The sequence below is a fragment of the Cavia porcellus genome, unplaced genomic scaffold (assembly GCF_034190915.1).
Source record: "Cavia porcellus strain 051 isolate PalLab524CR breed Dunkin Hartley unplaced genomic scaffold, mCavPor4.1 scaffold_25, whole genome shotgun sequence".
NCBI classification, from domain to species: Eukaryota; Metazoa; Chordata; class Mammalia; order Rodentia; family Caviidae; genus Cavia; species Cavia porcellus.
This window is the reverse complement of record NW_026947508.1, coordinates 51691655-51712828: the sequence shown is the minus strand read 5'-3', so window position 1 is coordinate 51712828 and position 21174 is coordinate 51691655. Positions and strand designations below refer to the sequence as shown.

Sequence of the window (21174 nt, the reverse complement as noted above, 5' to 3'; positions counted from 1 at the left end):
AAGACAGAGGTGGCAGGAATATGATCAAGCTAGATGGTGGTTAGGAGCAAGGCGAGAGGGAAGATATGGGGTCAGGAATGGGTTAAGAGGTTCAGGAAGTCGGGAAGTGTTGGACATCACATTCCACAGGGTCTGGCTCATGATTTTTGAGCGCAAGTTTTCTAACAAGGCACATCCAGCAGGATTTTTGTTTCTTCTTTCTCTTTTTAATTCAAGTACCAAGTTGTCTTAGTTACTTTTTACTCGTTGCTGAGACAAAATACCTGAAGCCCAAAATTGGGAAAGGAAAGGTTTATTTCTTAGTTTTTGGAGGTTTCAGTCCATACTCAGTTGGCTCCAAGGCAGGGTGGCATAGCAGAGCCACAACTCATGGCGGCTGCAAACAGCAAGGCAGAAACCAGCAAAAGAGCAAAACATACCTTCTTCCTGCCATTACATCACATCCTGGCTCCACCCCTGGGTGGGTGTAGCACTGACACCATCAATCCAAACACTAGACAATGAACCATCACAAATGCACAATGCAAACTCATGAAGCCTGAGGGCCACAGGCATAAACCATGACACAAGTAATACTGTCTTGCCAGTATTAAAAAATGACTTGAAGAAAACATTCACATTGTTAAACCCAAGGTAAGATTAAAAGCTGGAAAATAATGGCTGCTATTGGTGGTGTATCTGCTATGTGCCCAATAGCCAGTAAGATGGCACACGTACCACAGTTGATCCTTTCAGTGATGCCGAGGATGTCCCCATTGCCAGCCCCACTTTATGAGAAGCCTGAGGCTAATTGACCTGTCCAGGGCCACACACTCAGGAGGTGGTACAACCAGGCCTTGGTCCACCTCTCTATGACTCCAAAGAGAAAACTCCCCCCACTGTGTGGCAGTTTTGCACCTCATCAAAGGCCGCCTCTTCTGTCACCAGCCAACACTGGTGACCCGCCCACATTTTCATTATGTGGGACATGGCAAGGCTTTTATGAGGCTCCACCACAGGCTGTTTTTCAAATTTATTTAATTCATCCATCATGTTCTGAAGCCATTTGCTTTTTTATATTGGACAGATGTAATGAGATTTTGGACACTAAAAAATGTTTTTATTAAAAGTTATGACCCAGAGCTAGTTGGTAGGAGCCCTGCCATAAATCCCTAGGAGTGTGCGAATTTATAAAAGATGTAGCAACATAACCTTAACCTTTAGGCCACGTGGTAGGTTATAGGATTGCTTAGACACTATCTCACCACCGCTCCCTGTCTCTGGCCTAATAATAATAATAATAGCTGTTATGGGGTTATTTGACTGGTAACTTTTTATCTCATGGTAGCCATGACTGAGTTGTGGTGACCCACAGCCTGATAGACCAGGTGACTGATGGCCAGGTTTGTGGGGGACTTGCCTAGGCCCTGTGACTGTGCTTGTGGGCACACTGGATCTCCTCCTTTGCTGTAAGTCCTGTGCCTGGGACAGAAGGAAGTCATGGACACGTTTTCCGCAGATGAGTGAAGATGGTTTCTGGCGCATGGGAGTATTGGGGACTATAGGTGGTAGTTTTCCTAGTCTTCCACTACCAACCTGAAGCGCTCCTTTCTATTGGTGCATAAAACTGCATTCTAAGGCCAGTAGTCACTGATTTATATTAACATTATGCCACTTGGAAATCATCCAAAGCATAACTACCTTGTACATATAGACCAAAACATGTTCATTAAAATGTGTGCATATTAAATAGTGTATATTATCAACAATGTATAATATGCACAATATCTTTAAAAGTTAAGAGAACAGTTGGATTTGGGCAGTTGCCAAATTTGTTTGCACATCTTTGAGCACTGTTACGTAGTGCTCCTGGAGCTGCCGGGGATTTAGATATAAATGCCACACCATAGAGTAGGACGGTTCTCAGAGGGCACCTCTGCCCAGGGCGTGGAGGAGAGCTCTGTGGAAGAGGAGCTGGCGATCGCTGTGTTAGCGGAGACTAGCAGAAGCACACTTTGAGCAGCGAGGACAGCAAGCACAGAGGACAGATAACCAGCTGCTGCCAGGAGTCCAGTTTGGCTAAAGCTTGTGAATTTTTTTTTCCTTAAGTGTAAACCCCATGCTCTTATCTGTAACCACTGTTGAGTCTGGCTGGGGAAAGTCGGTAATTGCAGGGACACAGATTTTCACTGTACAAATTTACTGTTGCTGTATTTCCTAATCAGGCCCATGTTTTATCATCTGCTTGCGCTGGAAGCATATTCCAGGATTTTCACAGTCCATTGGCACCAGCTCCCGCCTACCGAGAGCATGGGAGTGTAAACCATAGATACCGTCATCATTAAACTCATAAATCCATGTCATTTGTGTGTCATTCACTCCATCCTCATTCATCATCCCTTCCGCTTTCAGAACAGCCAGCCCTTCGAGGACTTTGAAGAGCGGTTTGCAGTGGCCATGCCGGTAAGGAGAGAGGGCCCTGTCTGTTAACTCTTTCCTTCCCAGTGCCATCATCCCTCTCATGCTCATCAGTCATGCGTTGTTACAGAACAGAAACTTGCCCGTGGACCTGGATGAGATTCTTGAGGCTGCAAAGGTAAGCCTCAGGGCTCTTGGGGAGTGAGGGCTCTTCAGTTCCTTCTTGTGTACCCTGCACTGTCCCCAGACACTGGCTCAGCAGCCAGTGCTCTGCCCTCCATGCTGCAGTGGGGCCCGTTGTCGTCATGGTCACAGGAAGGCCGAAGTCAGAGTATATGTACACACGTGTGTGCAAACATGCACATAGGACAGGGTATGGAGGAGAGAATGTATACCCTGTGTTTTCATTAAGTATTTTTGAGGCTCCTAACATGTCTCAGACATTGTGACAAATGCTAGAGGGATAATAGTGAGGAAAGTTCAGCCCCTGTTCCTGAGAAGCTCCCAGTATGACCTTAGGCAGCAGCGTTGCATAGGGATGGGGAGGGTAGCCTCATCCAGCCTCGCTTAGCACAGTGCAGTGCAGTGTAGTGTAGCAGAACAGTGTAGGAATACAGACACAAAGGTGTGCATGTATACCACTGAGAGTCAAAAATAGGCATGATCGCTCTTTATCCAGTACATACCCTCATATGGATGTGCCTGCTGTAGCTAGCATTTGGACAGATTGGTGGATATACAGGCCAATGAACAGTGTCACTCCTGACTATTAGGAAGTGAATAGCATCACTCCTGAATGTCTGGAAGCTGGTACGACAGAGATTGTCAGGCTTGGCAGCAATTTGCAATCACAGGAGAGCTTTCTAAAGTCCCAGGGACCAGGGCTGTTTCTCACAGGCTCTCTGGGGTTGGACCAAGCTTCCCTAATTTCCCTAGGCAAGGCTGAGAACCACTGGTCTGGAAGAATCTGGTAAGCTGTTTCAGACGTCAGACAGTAGAGTGGGCTACTTCAGTTGGGAAACACTGCCCAGAAAATAGAAGCCTTCTAATTGTTTCCTGCAGGAGAGTTGGGAATGGTAACAGGAGAGGGAAGCAGGGAGAGTCCTAGGTAGAGAAAGAACCTGGGGTGCCTGCTGCTCCCCTAGCCCACTGTGCTGTCCTGCACAACACTGCGTGGCTGGGCTCTACGGCCTGTCCTTCTGGAAAGCAACCAGCTCACAACAGTAGGAACAGGAACATGTGTTTGCCACTGTTAGCACAGTCCTTCCTGCTCTTAGCACAGAGGCTGAAGGATGGTGGGCATTCCCATACCTCTGCAGCCATTACAGTCCCATGAGACTCCTGACGCCAAAGCATACAGAGTGGGTCTGTATCCTCAGGATCTCCCTCAGGGACTCTGGTAGTTGTGTCCTACTTCTCAGAAGGACCTTGCAACCGAAGTCATGTGGCACTTTAGATGTTCCTGAGAGTCGTCACTAGTTCCTATGAAAGCTTAGCTGTGCAAGGCCAGCCCAACAGAGATATGCAGGGGCTGCTTCCCAGACATCTCAGCTCCTTCTCTTCTGCACTGACCTTGGCAGCTTCTAGGCCAGAAACCCTTGGCAGCTTACCCCAGAAACCCAAAGAAGGGACACACCTGCCATCTCTAGCTGCATCTCTTCTGAACACAATTCACCAGAAATACCAGGGAGGGAAGGGCCTTGCTCTGGCAACATCCAGACACCTTCCAGTGGGTGCGCGTTGCAGCAGACCTCTTCACACCCCTGGCTCCTGGGGAGGAGACTGCAGAGCTGGGCTTTAGCAAGGCTAACTACGATCTGGTGAAGAAACAGACAGAGAAACAAGGTGTTAGCCACTCTGTGGGCTGGGTGCATCCTGTGTTTAGCTGATTATCATCAGCAAGTCCTTAGCCCAGTTGCAGTTGGCTCCTTTATAAAACGGAGTGACAGTGGCCCCATGCTGGTGACTGAGGGTGTGCAGTGAGGTCAGACATATGACGGCGTGTGCAAAGGTGTATTGTAGGCTAGAAAACGTTTTTACAAATGCAAACTCTTAATTCTCTTGGGGCCTTAAAAGTGATTAATTAGAACAATATTTTCAGATAGAATATGGTTTATTAAGTTACAAATAAAAGGAATGGGGTTCATATGGGGAGAAGGGCTGTGAAAGCAGATACTATCACAGATTGTTAATCAAACATGGTTATTCGGATTATTTTTAATTTTATGGCCCAAGAATCTTCATTTTTCTATAAAACTTAATTAACTCAAGGTTCTATTTAAATAGCAAATCTGGTGGAATGAAGTAACAATCTGTATTTTATGCCTCCTCGTGTTTTTTTCTGTTTAATCCCTGAGTGAAAATCGTCAGGCAAGAGGAAAGCCAATAGCTCAAAGAAGGAAGGTTATTTTAAAAGTTGTGCTTAAGGAGAAAATTAGCCAATAAATTGTATTTACGATGTTAGTAAAAGTATGCAGCAAGTTCAATACATTTGAAATGTAAATTGTGTGACTTAATTATTAACTTCATTTTAATATTTTCCTAACACTGAAAATGTAAAAAATGTCATATTCCGATCACAGAGCCACCCAGGCACTTCATTTGAATTCCTTAAAAATGGTCCTGTTAGGAATTTGGTACAGCATCTGATGGACCAGCATCACTTCACCCAGTAACAGAAGACGCAGAGACAGCTGAGTCCAGGCAGACAAGGGGCCACTCCATGCATGCTGCCACCTTGCTCCCATCCTCTGCCAGATCAGTTACCACGAGAGGTAGAAATGGGTCCCGAAAGGGATGGTGAGGGGACGTGAATCACACTCAGTCCCACCACAGCCTGGCCCTGTCCACTCATCTGCCTCCTGTCTTCTGCTGCTGCTCACATACCCCCTCCTATGGCGTTCCCGGCTCACACAGTCTCATTGCCTGAAGACCCCTGCTCATCGTGTCACTGGGCCAACTGCGCCACTCCTGCAGGATTCATATCTAGGCTGTTTTGTTTGGAAAACTCACCAAACCTTATTTGACCTGAGCTGACGAGATCCCATACCAGGTGCCCCTACAGTGCCCCACAGAGACCTCTACCACCCTTCCTGCCGTATTACCGTTAGGCGAGCTGCATTATGGAACCTTCCTGTGTGCCAGGCACAGTTAGCAGAATGGAACTCATAAAGAAGAGTAGAAAGAGCCCTACCAGGCTAAGATGCTTTGCTTTCAGGGAAAAGAGCCATTTGTGCCTCTATAACCAGGAATAACCAAACTTCAAGGCAAGTGGAATGAAGTGACAATCCCTTTTCTGATATGTCTGGGATGACAAGTGTTTCAGATTTTGGGCTTTTTTTTCTCCATGTTTGTAAATATTGGTATACATATAATAAGGTATCTGGGGGTTTGTTTTAAACACATTTATTCATTTATGTTCATGTGCATTTTAAACTGATAGCCTAAAGATGATTTCATACATCTTTAGTGCACCTGTGTTCTGACTGTGACCCTTCACATGGATGAGGTGTAGAAATGTCCACTTGTAGCATCTTGTAGCATTTGGATTTCAGAGCTTCTTAGATTTTAGATACTCAGGTTAGGGATGCTCAGCCTCTAACTCATCCACGAATGTGCTGAACAGATATCACCATCCCGATCATCCAGGTGGGGTGCGCTGGCACTGAGCTATACAGATAGGAAGGGCAGTGTGGACATACAGTGTAGACTCACTCATTTTCAGAGAGGGAAGAACTTCCTTTCTTTGAGTGAATTATAAAGATGCAGCCAGAGGCTGGTCGGAGCAGAATCTGAGTTCAGGGGACCCACAGGGTAGGACAGGCCATCACACTGTTCCATTGCCGTCTATGAAGGACCGGTTTTCAGTATCCTCGTTAGAAGTGCTCATAGTCTGAAGCTGGGTGGAGAGTGAACTGTCCTCAGTGAAAAAGTCTGCACAGAGCATGTGATTGTATACTTTCCGTTATTAAGTCAGGCCGCAGGTTCTGACTGGAGACTCTCCCCGTGGCCTCTGAAGCCGGAAGTGTTTGCAGATTAATTCTATCTATCTTGAGGAGACTCTTGGCTGCTGAGCCAGCCCTGCTAGGTCCTTCTGTGACAGATGGGAAGACAGATGAAGAAAAGTGTCTGTGGGGATGGAGTTCAGGCAGTGATCGATAGTGTATACACTGGCTGGTTTTGATGCCTTTCTTGGATTTAAATGAAATGTTTCCTTTTCCTCCAACTACATTTTCATCCTAAAGTTAAACTATTTTAGGTCCACTTATTTGCCTATATGTTCTCTATATAGAAAATTACAATCCTGGCCTGAGTGACCTTGATGTCACTTCTATAAGAATCATTTTATTCCTCTGCAAAAAAGAGGGTGATGAATTCTTTCTCCCAGAGTTCATATTACCGGGCACACTCGCTGAGAGCTGGCATAAAGACATCTCTTGCTGTCCTTCCACCAGAAGGCATCTCATTTGTTGGACGTGCATAGGAGAGAAAAGCCAGCTCCATTCTCTTCCTGCCCCTGTCCCCTTGGGAAAAGACACAGTGCTGGTAGCTGACAACCAACAAGTGGAAGTGGTGTTACTGCGGCTTGTGTGAGAGGTGGCTGGGGTGACACTGACAATCCTAAATGCATACGGTGCCCACTGAAGTAGGAATTGGGTCCAGCCACACCGAGCTGTTGTCTTTGAGATACAGAGGATTGGTAGTGACTGACTGGGCCTACAGTCACCTTGGGAGACAAGAGATGCTCACCCTCCTCAGTTTGCTTCAAAGCTGTGCCTAGAAGCCTCTGCTTTCTTGGTTACATGGTTATCTTTTTGTCTTTTCAGGCTGTGACTCAATTAGAACTTTTTGGGGACATGTCCACCCCTCCTGATATAACCTCTCCCCCCGTAAGTATACACAGTCTTGCAACCCCACTACCTTTTCTCCGCGGCGTGAGAACAAGAATCTGGTCTTTGGGTCTTAGACACCTGCTAAGGAATTTCACCTCTGGTTCTGAGCTTGCGACCTGAGCAAGCAAATTAGCAACCCTGAGCCTCTCTTTCTTCTGCTATTAACTCTCAGCCCAAAGAATTGTAGTGGTGGTTGTGTGTATCACTACTAGTATGCACTGAAATGCAGAAAAAATTTAAAAACTGAAAATTTGCATTTAGTATATTTCTATAATAAATTCATGAATTTTATTTCTTTTGAGTTATAATGAAGAAATTATGAAAGTAATGCAACAGTATTTACCAGAGTTCATATTACCTCTCTTAGAAAACATTATCAAATATCATATGCCCTTACAAAACACAGATTATAACCATACTGATGACTTAAACATTATGGCTTAACATTAGTCATTACAGCCATGTAGCTACTCATGTCTTTGGAGCTGTGCACCCAATTTAACAGTTTTTATGAAAAAAGTCTGATTCTGTCTTTCATATCAGCTGGTAATCAAGGGGTTAAAAGGAGTACCTGAGACAGGGACCACAAACTTGAGCCCAGCATGGGTAACATAGCAGCTTAGTGAGACCAGGGCTGGGGATCTAACTTAGTACAAAGACCTGGGATCAATCACCAGTCCAAAAAAAAACAGCGATTATGATACAGCTTCTGTTTTGAGAAGTAAAGGAGACCACGCACTCAGCAGTGGCAGGACATTACCTGAATGTGCTCCATCTGGCTCTGAGGAGCGAGACAGGAACGAGATCCATTTCCTGCCTACAGGGAACATGGGGTCCGGTTGAGCCTGTAGGCGAGGCAACATGAAGAGGGCTTGGTCAGCACTTCCCCAAACCCTGCACAGCACAGGAGTGGATGCCTCCTCTCCCCATGCCCAGTATCCCCTTTCGCCCCACCTTCTTTTCTGCCTCTCTCCATGCTTGTTTCTCCCTCCCTACCAGCCTGACTGTTAGCCTTGCATACCAGGATCCAAGCCTCCCTACACTTTGCAAGAGGCTTGGATTCCCAGCCATGGATACTTTAGTGAAAGCTCACATGAGAACAAATATTGCAGGAATCCCTAATTTGAAAATGTAAAAAAGAAAACAGAATTAAAACCCGAGCAAAATTGAATCCGAGTACTGAGTACATTCAAAAGCACCCTGTCCCCTGCCTCTCCCCAGAGGTAGCTGAAGAACTCTTAGCCCAGCTGCACCAGTGAAAGCTGCCGGGAGGGGCAGCTCATCCAGGCACTGCAGTTGTGCAAATGCAGAGATAGTGTTATGGCTCATTGGCAAGATGCACCTTACAGAGAAAGTGCCGTAACCTTACCTCTGAGGACAGATGGCACGAGACCCTGCTGTCCACAGCTGCTACTAGGGAAGCCAGGCACAGCTACCCTGCTGCTTGCACCTGATGTCCAAAGCATCAGAGCAGGAGCAGGCTGCAGCTCCTGTCCTCAGGGAAGCTGGACAGCCCTCGCCACTCTCATCTTCTCCATCCCAGGACTGAGCATCCTTGCAGACCTGGGGGACTCCGGAGCTGGGAAGATCTGAAAGGGCCTTTGCAGTCTTGTCCCAGGCATTCTGCAGATGAGCAACCTGAGGCCTAGGGAGGCCTGAGTCATGTGACTCAGCCAAGGTCATGTGGGGGATGAGAAGAGTGCTGACTGTGTTTAAAAGTGCTTAACTCAGCGGCCCATGGCAGTGTTTCTGGCCCTGAACCCAGGCCATCCAAATGGATACTTAATAATCCTCAGAACAATGCTGCTTGTCCCACAAGCTGCTGGTCTAAAAATGGCCCTGTCTAATTGCCATGGTGTCAGGATTAATTGCTTGCCCCAGTGTATTCCAGGGGAAAATTTTAAAACCAACAAAGACATTAGGACATCCAGCAGGCTTACACTTTGCCGGCAAAAGCCCAATGTCAGAGAGTATGGACATCACAAAATATGAGTCTTTACGTTTTCCTGTCTGTCCGCCACCTTGTCCCCAGCTCCTGCCAGAGCTTATGGAAATTCAGCAGTGCCCAGCAGGCAGCTGTATGGTGTGGTCATTTAAAGGCCTTCAAAATATTTACTACTTTTTGCAAGTGGAGATTCAGGCAAGATTCTGTGAGGCACAAGGGCCTGCTGCTGAGCTGCATTAGTTCATAACACTCACCAGCTGTTCATCATCCACCTACTGGGTGACAAGCCCTCACCTGTGCTCGCCATAGGTCCTGAGTGGGTGTGCATCAATTCAAATTGAAAATCATCACCTCTAAAGGTGAAAGACAGGTGCTCTGGAGTAACTTGATGGCCATCAGACACCCCCAAGGTAGGGACTCAAGTAGCATTATGATGACACTGGTCATCTTTGGCTCTTCTGGATCTCTATAGGACTTTGTATGATGCTAAGTCATATAATAATTGCATGATCTCAGTTAATTCTCATAGCAGCTGTAGAGGTACCACTTTTCCCTCTCCCCAGATAGTCTCTGTCACCAGCCATGGCCTGAACACCACACAAGTGGCCTGGACTGTGGCTGACTCGTGCCCTCCCTCTTCCTTGCCTTGCTTCCCCATGCGTGATGACTGCAGAGCCCAGTCTCACGTGTCCTCTACCTCTCTCTGTCTCGCAGACTCCCGCAACTCCAGGTGATGCCTTTCTCCCATCTTCATCCCAGACACTTCCGGCGAGTGCAGATGTGTTTGGTTCTGTACCTTTTGGCACTGCTGCTGTACCCTCAGGTAAGCCCTTCCACCAGCCGTCCTTCCTTTGTCCCCCATGCACTGTGAGGAAGAGAAAGAGATGACTGACGCAGCTGAGAAACCGCCCTGAAATGCCTGCAGAAACAGCATGCCCGTCTGCAAATATTTAGTGACACTGAGCAGCTGCCATGTGGATGAGGACTTAGAGATCAGATACCAAGATTTCCTGTGCACTGACTGAAATTTAGCATGTCTTTCACTTGGGAAATTCAAGGCTCCAGGGAACTCAGGGGAAAAGTGTTGGGGAGCATGGTATCCACATAGCCATGCAAACTAGTACAGGACCTTTTCCTCCTGTGGACCTCAGCAGAGGAGAGAAGCTATGAGCAGGAGAGGGGACAAGCCAGTGCCCTTCACATCTCTCAAACCCTGACAGGTAGAAGGAATCCTATTTGTTCAGTGCTGGCTCAGAAAGGGTTGGTTTCTTGTCCAGGATGGCAGGGAACTCTGATTTAGAAAGCATTTCTTTGGTTTCCCAAATATTTTTTTTTTAAACATGTGTATTACTTTCACAACAGGTAAAATTATCTATAAAAGCAATAATGCAGATGAGTTATAAATGAATGGGACCCCAGGATCATACCTGATTTCCATGGTGACTGGCATTATGGTGGCCAGGCCACTGTACTTGGAAAATGCCCAAAAGTAGGTTCCTTCTGTTCTTCACCATCCTGGAGGAGCTTGTGTTTTTCCTTTAATTACATATTTCAGAACAGTGACTTTGTCTTTGTCTTGACTTTATTTTTGTAAATGGAGGATAAGAGTTTAAATATTTTAGAGTACAAATCCTCTTGCACATTTTTCTATAAATAATTACTTTTAATTACATAGTATTAGAAGCTAATTCTTGTCACCAAATACAAACCTTGCTTTTATTAGAAGTAGATTAAAAATTCATGCCATCTTCTGAAACAGTTATTCTTCATGGGCCAAGAGATCATTATGAACTAGAAGCGGCAGTGCTTGGTAGTGACTAGACATGACTTACAGTTTAGAATCTGTAGGTAGCCTAGAAATTTATTAATTGCTAAGTTTCCCAACAGAATCTCCTTTTGCTCCTTACTGCAGTCTTAACGTGGCTGGGGTGACTCATGTTCCTGTTCTCAAAGGAACAGTGAAATCTCCTTGGGATTAGTGCGGTAGAATATAGTATGTCACTTAATGTCAGAACATTTTCCATTAGAAATGGACCACTCTGCTCTGCTTGAGCTTGGTGTTTAGAATACCCAAGCTTTGTCCCCATCATGTATCTGTAAAGATTCTGGGGTAGATGGTGGGAACTCTAGGACCCAAACTCACTCAACTTCAGGTACGTTCATTCCACACATATTCTCTGAGTTCCTACTACACAGTAGCTCCTGTACTTGGGTCATGTTGGTAAACATGATAGATGGAGCACTTACCTCCTATCAGGGATACAGGAAACACCACAACAGTGAGTAACTTGTGCAGTGTTAGCAAATGGTAAGTGATATGGACAAAAGGAAACTCAGGGCAGCAGATAGTGCCCATGAGTCCAGGTCCAGGAGCTTGTGATCAGGAGTGTGGGGTGCAATAGACTGGGAGATATGGACTTGGCGTCGGGGTGAAGATGGTGCTAGGTGCGACTTCATGCTCCTCCTGCACTAACGCTGACTTGAGGCATCCTGAGGACCTGGCTGTGCAGTCCAGCACTACTCTGCCTCTTCCCAACCTATGCCACTTTAGGGGCTTGGACTATTATGGACTTTATTCTTGCTACCAACCATCCACATTGCAAACTGTGATCAACCTACCTCTTATAGTTGTTATAAAATTGATTACATCCTTGACTTCAATTTTTGGAACAGAAGTCTGAAAAATTAACTTCAATTAGTATATTTTTTGCTTCCGTACTATATTTAAGAAATGCTTGTGATATGCTTCAATTGGTGTGAAATTATCTGCCTGCTCCCTTTCCACCTTTAACTGGTCTTAAAAGTCTCTGCAGCTGGTGCCTCTCCATCTCCCTGTTCCTGATTGTTCAGCCAGTGAGGAGTGAAAGGGGCCGAGAGCAGGGCTGTGCCACACAGTGGATGAGCCTTTGCTGAGCACTTTCTGGCTCTCAGAGGCTGGTTGAATCCTGCTCAGCCTTTTGGAGGCAGATGAGAGTGAGCAGGAATGGGAGGGAGTCTCATGATGTTGTCAGGGTAGGCTCAACTCCTCAAGCACTCTGCCCCAGCCTTTTAAGTAGCTGTGATTACAGGTACTGGGCCAGGAGCAGGCATTTTTAAAATAAACTTTAGCCTCCAAGGCAAATTACTAAGCTGTCAGAGCCACAATTTCTTCATCTTTACACCTGAGTTAAAGAAAAAACAAACACCTTGCAACAACAATATGAAAATAAGATGAGAAAATAAAATTCAGTGCTGTGGAAACCACCAGGGCATTGTAGATACTAGAGATGCAACACGCTGTTGTTGCTGTTGTTGTTGTTAGTTTGACTTCTAAAGTAGAAGAAAAATCTTCCTTTGCCTTCTCGGAACTGTACTGTGTCAAGTGAAGTTTTCAGGTTTCAGTCTTTGGGCTGCTCGTGGTGCAGGTCTGCAGGGTACCATGGGAAGCAGACTTGTGGGCATAGGTTCCACCCCTAATTCTCAACTGAGTCCCCTGCTCAGCTTCCCCAAAACTTACCTGCAAAAAGGGATCCTCACAACTTCACGCCCTAGAGCTGTGCCAAGGATCACACAGTGGACAAGGAAGCAGAGCAGAAGTAAGGGCCGCAAAGGGGGCGTGCAAGCAGGTGTGTGCTGATGGCCAGGACGCTGACTTCCCTGTCCTGCAGGCAGCAGTAATGCACAGCACACACCATCATTGCAGCATTGTCTTGAGTCCCCGCTCCCGTGAATGTAATTTAACTGAGGCAAGGATTTCAGCTTTTCTGTGTACTTCACTGCATCTCCAGAGACTAAAAGAGAGCCTGACACTGATGAACATATTTTGGAATTCATGAGGTATTCATTAATTGAATAAAGTAGCTAAGAGACACCATGCAAGTTCTGTATGACTGTTGGAGTCTTTTAGTGTTTTTCTTATATTTTAGTCTGCCAATTTTTTTCTTTTTCCAAATGATGTGGATGCCTCAGCTGCCTGCATCTAGTTATGAATTGCAATTTTCCACACTATATAGACCTAGCTGGGAGGCAGTCAGGCAGGTGTTCTCCTTCGGTTCACAGCGAGGAGGTTTATGATTGATCTGAACTCTGTGCCATAAACAGATGCTCCTTGGCATCTCCTCCCTCCGCTGCTGCACATTAACAAGTAAGTGGTTAACAAGTTGTTAAGTGGTGGCAGTGGCAGCCAGCAAGTGGCTCCCTGAGTGCAGTGATGCCACAGTCGTGCTGCTGAGATGTCCCCTTAGGCATGTTCCATTCCACATGGCCCTGGGACAGCCTGAGCTGCAGGGAGCCTAACCTAGGAAAAGTAAGCAGACCTGTGAGCCCCAAACATGGTACCCAGTTGCTCTGTGCTACCTTTTTCTCTTCTTAATGTTGTACTTCGGTCTGAACAGATGGCATGAAGCCAGGGAGACATGCTAATAGCTCGCTCCAGAAAAGTGTGCACAGACCATCTGTTATTTCCTTGTTAAAAAAGAAAAAAGCGAGAAGAACTGGAAAGAACAGAAACAAACCTGCCACCAACAGTAGAATCCTGAGAGGTCTAGCCCTTGTGGATTTTGGCATTCTGCTATACTCTTGGGAAAATGCAACAAAATCATGGATTCCTCTAGGACCTTGAAGTAGACCCTTCCTCCAGACTCAAGCATTCATGGGGCTACTGGTATCTGCAGAAACTTGTGTACACAAAAAGGAGAGAAAATAAAAGGCTCCTGCCAGCACTTGTCCTTGTGTTGTAAGAGAAGCCTCAGGCAGACAGAGCACCATGTGCTGAGTGTTGCAGTGGAGGGGAGCACACAGAACTGTAGAGCCCAGGGGCTCAGCTGCATGCCTAGGGCAGCAAAGGCTTTGGGCCGAGGGGATGGTGAACTAAGCCTCGTATAGCAGACCAGGGTCAGCAGGGAGGGGAGAAGGTTAGTGACAGCCCAGCAGAGGGCACAGGGACAGCGGGTGGGTGCTGTTCTCAGCTGCTGGGGAAAGGGGAACACAGGACACCGCTTGAAGGTGGTGATAAAGACATAAGGGGACTGACTGCCAAGGGTCACCAGCTATACCCAAGCACGTGAGCTTTATGCCCAGACAGCAAAGTGCCATGCGGACGGTCCCCGACCTACCTCACAATGGTTCAATTTCAGGTTTTTCAACTTTACAGTGGTGAGAAAGCAGCATACTTGACAGGAACTACACTTTGCGCTTTGATCATTTCCCAGGCTAGCCACATGTGGTGTGATACTCTCTCCGTATACCGCATAGTCACAGGGAGATGCAACCGCTGCTGAGCCACAGAACCAGGGCTGTCAACAGCAGACGAGCTACAGTGTCCTGTGTGCAGAGCTGGGAGGTTTGTCAGATTACATGACTCCTCAGCTTTACAATATTTGCACCTCACCGTGGGCCTGTGGGGGGATGGATGACCTCCTCACACAGCAAGGAGCACTTGTATCTGTATTTTAGAAGTCTGTGGTGGTAAGTGAAAGAAGGAAGAAGGAAGCAGAACTAAAATAGGCTGCATAAAACTGAAATCACCTACCCACTCAGCACTGTGGCGTTGGGACCATCGAAAGTCTCATGGGTAGGTCTCTCTATAAGACCCATTTGCAGTGTCAGCTTTCATGGATTGCAATGAAATTCAAGGATAGTAATGTGTTTCAATAAGGCGACACCCAGGCTTGAGCATACTACAAGATGTAGTAAGTAGTTAGCTGCTCAGACCTAAATCAGAGCCACCCCTGAAAGTTACAGGTACCATTATACTTCCAGCAAAGAAGGTGCAAGTTCAAGTTCAGCCCCATGAGGAGTGTTTCTGTCAAAATGGTGAAAGCCCCTAGAGTGTTCCAAATGAAACAAAATAAACTCTTCTGTGTATACACTTGTTACATTCCTAAAATATCAGAACTGTCTGAAGAACCTAAATGTCCATGCAGTTCAAATTCTAGTCTCAAATGATTGTGACCAGGATGTGGGATAATGCTTTGCTGAGTCCATGCGTCTCTCACAGTATAGCACTCCTTACAGTGTTAGAAAGGGCCCACCCCACCCTGCAGTTATGGGACTAAGTACATGCTTCGAATTTTTCAGTTATCCCTAGGGTGCAGTAACACTGCCATTGTGAATAACTGCACCATATCCAAGTAAATCAGAAAGTAAGAAAAAACTAAGGGACAGAACTCTTCATCAGTTGGTGGATTCCAACTCTGAAATTTCATCATCCATCTCCACCCATCTTGCTTCAGCACAGTTGGACTAAAAGACTTCACAAGGATATTTTTTAGTGTATTTGTTGATCTCTCTTCCTTATTCCATAAAAGCATGTAACACTCCTACATTAGCTAGCAAGAAGCTCGAGTGTCCTGTTTGTGCCCCATGGATCCTCCTCTTGTGGTGGCATATCATGCGGGATGGAATGGATCCCTAGCCAGGAAGTGCTCAGGCTTTGAATGCTAACTTGACCCAGTGTCAGTCAGGTGAGGCTGGACTGTGGTATGAGGCACCCTCTGCACAATTTCCCCGGGTTCACCAGGGTCTCTGCTCAACCCTGGATTTGATCAGTACCACATCATCCATCCAGCATCCCTGTGGAGGTTGCTAGGGTACCCTGGGTCCATGCCTCTTCCTGACCTGTCTCACTACAGCTGCAAACTCCTTCTGGCCACCATGAAAACCTTTGTGTTGTGAGGTCAGGTGAAGCTGACTTCATACCCACAGCTCTGCCTGGATGGCCCCTTGGCTTCCAGGGTTGCTGCCCAGGCAGGTGGCCATTAACCCTCCTGGGACACATGGAAAACCCAGATACACATGAGAGTTTTTTGTGGACCTGCAGTGTGCTGAAATGTTCTTTGATGAGCCACATCCATTGACTGTAAAACAACAGAAATTAGTCTTGGCTATCTAGGTGAAACTGGTGGGCTTGAGGAACAGATCACCTCAGCTTTAGATCCTGATCCTACAGCGTACAAGCTGCGTGACTGAGCAAGCTTTTTTTTTTTTTTCTGGGCACCAGTTTCCTCATCCTCAGTGCCAAAGATACCCACCATGCAGGGACTGTGTGACGATGTTACTGGTGTGCTGTAGACATTTGTAAGCCAAAAGCCAGTGCTGTGGCCATTAATATTGTAATAAATGTCACTTATGCTCCTGTTAGAAACTAATGCACCAAACAATTATCATGATAATATATGTAAGTACATGCTTTGGAATTTTCTAGTGTCCAATCTGTGCCCCTGTATAAAGTGCTCTTGAAGAGACAATAATCCTCATATTTTTAATTCTCTAGAATAAATGCAGAAATAACACTCCGTAATATCCATACCTTTCCTCAGTACATGACTGGTATATAGCAAGAAGGTACTGAGTATTTTAGAGGTTCTGTCTTACTAGATCATACAGCAGCCTTTACAGATGACTTGCTGGTATTAGTGTAGCACTCCACACCTGGGCTGTGTCATCTCAGGCTTCAGACCAGCACAGTGAGACAGAAGGCATCTCAGGCCCCTTTTACCGAGAAGGTCATGTAAAAGTTAAGAAACACTTTTTACATTGGGTACATAAGAGCTAGTAGTCTGAATTTTAGCCTAAGCTTAGGAAGTTCTACCATTCTGGTCCATTTTCACTGGTCACATTGCTGCGATGCTGAAAGGTTTTATAACCTGACTTTCTAAAGCCAAGACTGACCTTTAGAGTGTGTAAGCAGTTGAGAGGCAAGGTGAGAGCCTGGGCGTGCCTGCTTTCCTCTCCCCGCTCTGCCACTCGGGCACGCTGACTGCTGAGGCTGTGAAACATGGGGACTGTCTCACTGCTGTAAAAATGTTGCTGTTATCCCCTGGGCAGCTGCAGGGCTTGTCTCCCTTCTGCAGAGCAGTCTCTAGAGTAGTATCCCTGGCCACTTGTCTAGAGAGATGGCTGCTGGACAGCATCCTGCAATCCCTGGCTCCCAGGGTGGCATTCAAAAGATGATAGACACATTCTGTCCATCTCTGGAGCTCACAAACTCTGCTTGCCAGGTACCTAACCTCCTCTTGTTCTTCCAGGTTATGTTGCAATGGGCGCTGTCCTCCCATCTTTCTGGGGCCAGCAGCCCCTCGTCCAACAGCAGATCGCCATGGGTGCTCAGCCACCAGTTGCTCAGGTGATGCCAGGGGCTCAGCCCATCGCATGGGGCCAGCCGGGTCTCTTTCCTGCCACCCAGCAACCCTGGCAAACTGTGGCCGGGCAATTTCCTCCAGCCGCCTTCATGCCCACACAAACTGTTATGCCTTTGCCAGCTGCCATGTTCCAAGGTCCCCTCACCGCCCTTGCAACTGTCCCAGGCACAAGCGACTCCACCAGGGCAAGTCCACAGACCGACACATCCAAGCAGAAAATGGGGAAAGAAATGTTTAAGGATTTCCAGATGGCCCAGCCTCCGCCGGTGCCCTCCCGCAAACCTGACCAGCCCTCTCTCACCTGTACCTCAGAGGCCTTCTCCACTTACTTCAACAAAGTTGGGGTGGCACAGGATACGGACGACTGTGATGACTTTGACATCTCCCAGTTGAATTTGACCCCTGTGACTTCTACCACACCATCGACCAACTCACGTAAGTGCCCTTTGCTTTTGACATAGGATCCAGTGAGAACAGGGCCAGGTCTCTGGAGATTGAGGATCTGAGTCAGAGAACCCATCTCATTTTCTCGTCTGTCTCCTGACTGTTAGGGGAGCTGCCAACCCAGATGCCAGCACAGAGAATGCACCTCTCCATAGGCTCCAAGGTGCCTTTACCTTGTATGATGGTGATGCAAATCTTTGATAGAGATAGTCATGGTGAGGTGCAAAGACAAACATAATAAATGAGGTGATAGAGCTGAGTACAACTCACCATTTCCTGCCCCTTCCGGCTGTGTTAGTGTTTGCTCATGCATTCACTTATGTGCACCCCAGTTTATGATACACAAATTTGGGTCTGGCTCATAGAAATGAAAATGAGTGGAAATGTAAATATTTTTACTATTTAGGAACAAAGGGCCAGGGATTTAGCTTAGTAGCATACGTGCCTGCCTGGCAAGCCTGAGGTCACAAGTTCAATCCACAGTACAAAAACAAAAAAAAAAAAAAAAACAAGATGTAGACACTAACATGGAAAGAAGATCAGGAGAAAGTTGAAAGCAGTGTTGTGGCAACTGTGAAGTCTAGCCTATCTGTGGTAGCACCAGATTTCACTCAACACTTCAGGTAGTCACAGAGAAAAAAAGATTTGGGGAGTGGAAAGCTCTCCACTGAGGAGGAGCAGGCTGCATCTTCTTTTCTTGTTAGTTTTATGCCTTGGGCAAGTAGTTTCATTTCTCTGAGCCCGTGTTCCTCACCTGATGCAGGATGTAGGTTATAAAAAGCATTTAGTGCAGGTCCTAAAATACTCCATGCCCACAACTCTGCAAGTGTTGTCCCTTGTGAAGTGGTTTTGGGTAGAGTGCTGGACTGAGGTTCCTGGTACCAAATCCTCTACAACTGTCCATGTCCATGACAACCACGTGGCTTTTCAGAAGTGCAGGGAACTGGTGTGATCTCCTTCTCCTTCTGCTTTCCACATTATGTGATTCTATCCAGGTGTCTTCTCAATATCAAGAAAACAAAAATGACAGCCAAGTCAGAACCAGATACATGTGAGCATTCATGTGATTGTTTGACACACTTCAGAAGGTTGTTCTGGTGACTCAGCCTATACCATGACAAATGACAAAGGAATAGAAAAGCTTATGGTACAATGAGTTTGGCATTTTCATTACTGTCACTGGTGATATGGATCACTGCATGGCCAGCACTGTGAATTGTCAAGAAAAGTCTAATGTTAATACAATTAGATTGTGTCATTTCAACCAGGTGCAGAATAATGTTCTGCAAATTAAAGCCTGAGATGTATATAAACAACCCTCTTGCACACAGGCCATAGTTTCTACATGGTGGGGGCACCTCTATTAACTCTAACTCATAGAGTTTCAATGAAGAATAATGAATAAAATATTAAACGCTACAGAAATAACAGCGTGCATAAGTGTGTAAGCATCTTTTAAAAACAAATATCTTTTTCAGTGGATTTGAATGCTAGCTACAAGCAAAAAAAGGGAAGCTTAATTTCTTGAGGACAAGGGACATGTCTTTCCATATCCACACTTTGCATAATGATAGCAGAATGAGAAAGGTTGTAGAGAATAAAGTGACCCAAAAAAGGCTATTTATCTATGGCTGAGCTTTAGAGCAGGGTTTGCAACCTTGGCACCGTTGGCAGCTTGGGTCAGTATTCCTCTGCTGTGGAAGGAGTCTTGTGCATCCTAGGATGTCTTGGGGCAGTCCTAGCCTCTGCTCATTACATGCAAGTGACATTCCTCCCTTCCCTCTAGTTACGACAATTGAAAACTCCAGACATTGCCAAATATCCCCTGGAAATGAAATCCAGATTGAGAGCCACTGTTGTAGAGCACAGAGGTATTCTATAAAACCTTCTAAAGTTTAACATGTGCATAAATTCTAAATTATATTCCCCAGTGATTTTATTGGGCAAGTATGAGCAATATACCTGTCAGAATTGGCAGCACACCCTGTGTTTTTTGCCTTAGTAAGCATTAAAGCACTTCAAATACAATGCAGAATCCAATTAAGCTAATATTTATTAAACAGGTACTACCCATCAGGGTGTTTCTGCATAGCTTTAAGCCCATTATAACTTGTTTATTCCAAAAATCACTTCATGAATCACAACAGATTTTCTTTCAAATAAAAATAACTTAATGTTTTGTCTTAAAGAAAATGAATGAAATCAGACTTTATATTCTCTTATCTACCAAAAACCCTTTCAGAATATTTCAGTGAAGAACTGTGTGGCTCAAAAGTGAACCCTAAATAGAGGCAGAAAAGCACAGCTGGACTGAACAGTGCACAGGGTTTTGTGTTATACCTTGGGGCTACTGTTTCATAGCTGGACTGATCCTGAGCACTGATCCACACCTGTCTGAGTTGTAGTTGCTGACACTGGGAAAGAGGACAGGGGACAGCTCCTGGAAGTTGCTGGTGCTGCGGTGATTAATGGATGGGAACTGCCATCACTGTGACTGACTCATTTGTACAGTAGGAAAAATAAGGGTTTGAAGTAGCATCATTATTTAACATGTAAGTTCATCAGGGCAAAAAGATGCACTGAGTTTTACAGTCTCACTGTCTCAGAGGCTGCCAGACTTTTGAAGCTCTAGGAAGTCACAGCAAGGAGGCCTTATCACTGGGCCTGATATTCAGGTACTAAATGAAGCCATATCCCCTCTTCCCTTGACACTAAGCCAGTGACTGGTATTTTCTGTGCTGGATGAGGAATTATTTGAAGTGTGGTTTCCAGTAGAATATTTGTTGTAAACCCCTGGACCAAATGAGAGGAGGGGATCATGGGAGCCAGTATAGCAACTGCACAGCCTTTTAAAGCACAGCTGTGATGCTGCTGTCAGCCACACTCATCCTCCCACACCACTCCTGAGTCCTCCCTCCCCCGAGTTCTCTTTGTGCAGCACGTGGTTATGGATTATTATATGCAAAGTTTTAAGGCCTTGTCCTGCCAGATGTCAGGCACAGGTTAGTAACCTTCACTTTCCTTATCTGTAAGACTAGGATGACTCCCACCTCAAGGAGGCTCTGTGGGGACTGGAGATCTGCATGTAGAGTTTTGACCAGTGTCTTACATGTGAAAGGTTTTCAGTGGATGTGCTCTCAGATGAGGACAGAGAGAGAGAGAGAGAGAGCAAACCAGGACCGAGTGGTTCTAAAGTTGTGCACACATCAGAATTACCTACAGGGAGTTCATTAAGACACAGGGTTTCTGATCTAATAGATCTGGCGTGGGCCCAAACGCTGGTGTCCTAACAAGTTTCCAGGTAATTCTCACCCCTTCAGAACGGCTGCATTGGCCCTCAGTGTTAACGAGCCCCTTGCTTATGATCAAGTTATGG

The 21174-nt window shown here is 46.0% G+C and overlaps 1 protein-coding gene and 1 long non-coding RNA gene across 12 annotated transcripts in view; one reads left to right on the top strand and one right to left on the bottom strand.

Annotated features, from left to right (window-relative positions):
- LOC134473084 (uncharacterized) overlaps window positions 1-9334 on the bottom strand; it is a 35891-nt gene extending 26557 nt beyond the window's left edge. Inside the window, exons 1-2 of the long non-coding RNA XR_010043201.1 lie at window positions 8659-9334; window positions 8050-8134 (exon numbers count right to left, since the gene is read on the bottom strand). This is a non-coding gene — a long non-coding RNA (uncharacterized LOC134473084). The remainder of the gene's footprint in view (window positions 1-8049; window positions 8135-8658) is intronic.
- Window positions 1-21174, top strand: part of Dab1 (DAB adaptor protein 1) — a 1082808-nt gene that overhangs the window by 1045893 nt on the left and 15741 nt on the right. For 8 of the 11 annotated variants that reach the window (XM_063236576.1, XM_063236569.1, XM_063236573.1 and 5 more), the window contains 5 exons: window positions 2392-2442; window positions 2528-2575; window positions 7224-7286; window positions 9949-10057; window positions 17241-17789. In XM_063236576.1, the coding sequence (XP_063092646.1) occupies window positions 2392-2442; window positions 2528-2575; window positions 7224-7286; window positions 9949-10057; window positions 17241-17789 (820 nt within the window). The remainder of the gene's footprint in view (window positions 1-2391; window positions 2443-2527; window positions 2576-7223; window positions 7287-9948; window positions 10058-17240; window positions 17790-21174) is intronic. The other 3 variants (XM_063236579.1, XM_063236575.1, XM_063236577.1) reach the window with 1 other exon arrangement.